This window comes from Dioscorea cayenensis, unplaced genomic scaffold (assembly GCF_009730915.1).
Source record: "Dioscorea cayenensis subsp. rotundata cultivar TDr96_F1 unplaced genomic scaffold, TDr96_F1_v2_PseudoChromosome.rev07_lg8_w22 25.fasta BLBR01000629.1, whole genome shotgun sequence".
Taxonomy (NCBI): Eukaryota; Viridiplantae; Streptophyta; class Magnoliopsida; order Dioscoreales; family Dioscoreaceae; genus Dioscorea; species Dioscorea cayenensis.
In genome coordinates, this window is record NW_024087020.1 from 10729 (window position 1) to 13326 (window position 2598).

The following is a 2598-nucleotide window of genomic DNA, read 5'->3' on the forward strand; positions in this document are numbered from 1 at the left end:
TTACCGAATGGGGTTCGCTCATAAATCTACTCATTTACCATCTTTATAATATTCTAATACACTATGCAGTGGTTGTTATATCTTATTCTCTATTCACTATATTATATTTGCCTCCTATTAAACATATTCACTATATTTTATTTGACCCTTTTAAACATGGACTGGGGAAGAAAAAGAAGAAAAAACCTCTTTAATAGAAGAGTTGTTTGCCCACATATTCATATATATAAAAAGAATATTCAGGTACATTGATTAAAATATGACAAAAAATAGTAGGAACAAGAAGAAAAAGAGTATGAGTAAGAGGAAGAAGAAAAAAAATTGGTAAAAAAGAAGCTGAAAGAGGAAAAATTACGGATGACAAAAGGAACAAAAAGTTGATCGGTAGTTTGGAAAAAAAAAAATTGCTAAAAAAAGAAGTAATCACAAAACATTTGGAGAAAATCAATCAAAAGGAGGGGCATGCAAGTCAGCGCAAAGTTACAAAGATTTGGAGACCACTTTGGAACCTTTCGAGGATGAAAAACTCATTTCCCTCATATAAAAATTCCACCAAGAAAAATCCAACAACTCATCAGCAGGTACAACTGCATGAATAGATGGTAAGCAGGGCACTTGTTTTGAGAGAAGCCAGGAAAAAACTGAGTTTGGGAGCCCTGTCTGCGCTACTGAAAACCCTGTTAATTTACAGGTACGTGCTTATTAGGTGTCGCTCTGTTATTTATAGTTGTGGTAGTGTGTGATTTATAAAGGACAAAGGTTTTCCTGTAGTGCTTTTGCAATAGATGCTAGATTGTTGGCTTCCTTGATTGCATGTATTCAAGTTTAGTTGGTTCCTGTATTGTGTTAAGTGTGATCCTTGGTAGCATTCACAAGTAAATTTTTTGTTTTACAAGTAACATGGATAACTCACGTAGTGGAATTAAACTCTCACGACTTCTGAGTTGAGAGTTACCAACTACCTTATTGTAGTGGTGATGCATTCAGTATTTTCACTCATGAGCATTAATTGTATTTTATATATATATATATATTTTTTTTATGTATTATAGCTCCTCCATTAACCCACCAACACCGCATTTGTGGATTTAGTTTATTAGTTTGCTAAAGAATAGCGCATCAGCTCATTTTGTATTTTATTTTATTTTATTTTATTTTATTTTATTATTGCTATTTGAATTTTGAATTATTGCAACTATATTTTTACTTGGTCAAACTGCTTTTGTATATAATTGTAATTGTTCAGATAGGGAACACAGTACAAAATTCCTTCTTGAGCATCTTTTGTTTCATTCTGCTTTTTACTGATCGGTTCGTATGAATTATTTTTTCTACATGGAAGTTGATATAACAAGCAATTTTATTAAATAAATAACCAGAGAAGAGATTGTATTAGTCATTAGTTTATGTTAACAGAAACTAAATTGATTTGTCCTCTTGTTTTAAGAGAAGCCTCATACTGCATCACTTGAATTTATAAGCATAATAGGATAGGATCAATAGGAAAATGATCACTGAAAGTTAATGATACTGCAAACAAACCCTATTGTTCTTTGCAACAGAGTCATAGGTGGAGATTGCACATCATAACAGTTCACAAGTACTGAGTTTCTTCTTAGTTCTATTTTGAATCTCTGATAGCAGGAGTCTCATGGATCAAGCAAGCTCTTGGTTCTTCTCTACAATTCTCACTTCCTTTGCTCCTTGAAGAATAGCTGCCTTTTTTTTACTCAAAAAAAATATATAATAAAATAAAATAAAATAATAAGCAAAGACTGGTTTAACAAGACAATCTGCAGTTTGGATGCATCAAACTTCAACATCACAATGCATTGCATGCAGTGGCACTAACCTGATCTTTTGTCATTTGAACAGCAAAACCATCAACAATAGCCAAAGAATACATCTTCTTGTAAGTGTTTGGTTGGAGGAGCTTATTTAGCAGTAAATCATGCTTGGTGCTCAGATATAAATCAAGCTCATGACCTCCTTGTTTTGATCTACCAAGATGCCAACAATATAACATTATATCATAATATATGAATGACAAAGCAGAACAAGCAGAAGATTAAGAAGCAGAGAAGAAGTTGAGACCTATTCTTTTGTAGGCGCTCATACTCTGGATCAAAGTTCATGAAAACAAAATACACTTCTCTACCTTTGCTTTCCATTGCCACAATATGGTAATCTTCTAAGTACATGAGCAATCTATTTTTGTGGAACTCCTATTTAAACACAATTCTGTCCTTTTCTCTCTGAACACGTGGATAAACTACATACGTAAAATGTGTAAGTGTATAAACTGTTCATAATTAAAAATTAAAGAAAGCTGTTAAACCAGATAATAACCTCCACTATAATAAAAAAAAAACCAATTGGTTCAGGTAGTTAGCGGCACAAAAAATAAATTTTTCGTGTGATGTAAAGTAGTGAGGGTTCGAATTCTCGTTGGAAAAATTAACTAAATCTTCGTTGAAAAAATTAACTCAAAAATAATATTGTATATGGCATAAAAATAGACGCTTATTGTTAAAAAAAAAAAAATAGATAATAACTCATGTGAGTCATCTTCTTTCTCATTTGCGTGTTGAAGTTAAA

The 2598-nt window shown here is 32.0% G+C and overlaps 1 protein-coding gene across 1 annotated transcript; it reads right to left on the reverse strand.

Moving 5' to 3' along the window:
* Nucleotides 1-1656: 1656 nt before the first annotated feature.
* LOC120254788 (subtilisin-like protease SBT2.5) lies at nt 1657-2171 on the reverse strand. The gene is made up of 3 exons (XM_039262817.1): nt 2095-2171; nt 1853-2000; nt 1657-1719 (listed from the first exon to the last, which is right to left on the reverse strand). The coding sequence occupies exons 1-3, from the start codon at nt 2169-2171 to the stop codon at nt 1657-1659; spliced, it is 288 nt and encodes a 95-aa protein (XP_039118751.1).
* Between the last annotated feature and the right edge of the window lie 427 nt (nt 2172-2598).

Bases quoted from the DNA above. Each gene is read 5' to 3' on its own strand.
- LOC120254788 (XM_039262817.1), bottom strand. From the start codon at position 2,171: ATGGAAAGCAAAGGTAGAGAAGTGTATTTTGTTTTCATGAACTTTGAT. The intron at 2,001-2,094 runs GTCTCAACTTCT...GCATCTTGGTAG, and splicing joins GAGCGCCTACAAAAGAATAG to ATCAAAACAAGGAGGTCATG. The intron at 1,720-1,852 runs GTTAGTGCCACT...AGTAAAAAAAAG, and splicing joins TTCAAATGACAAAAGATCAG to GCAGCTATTCTTCAAGGAGC.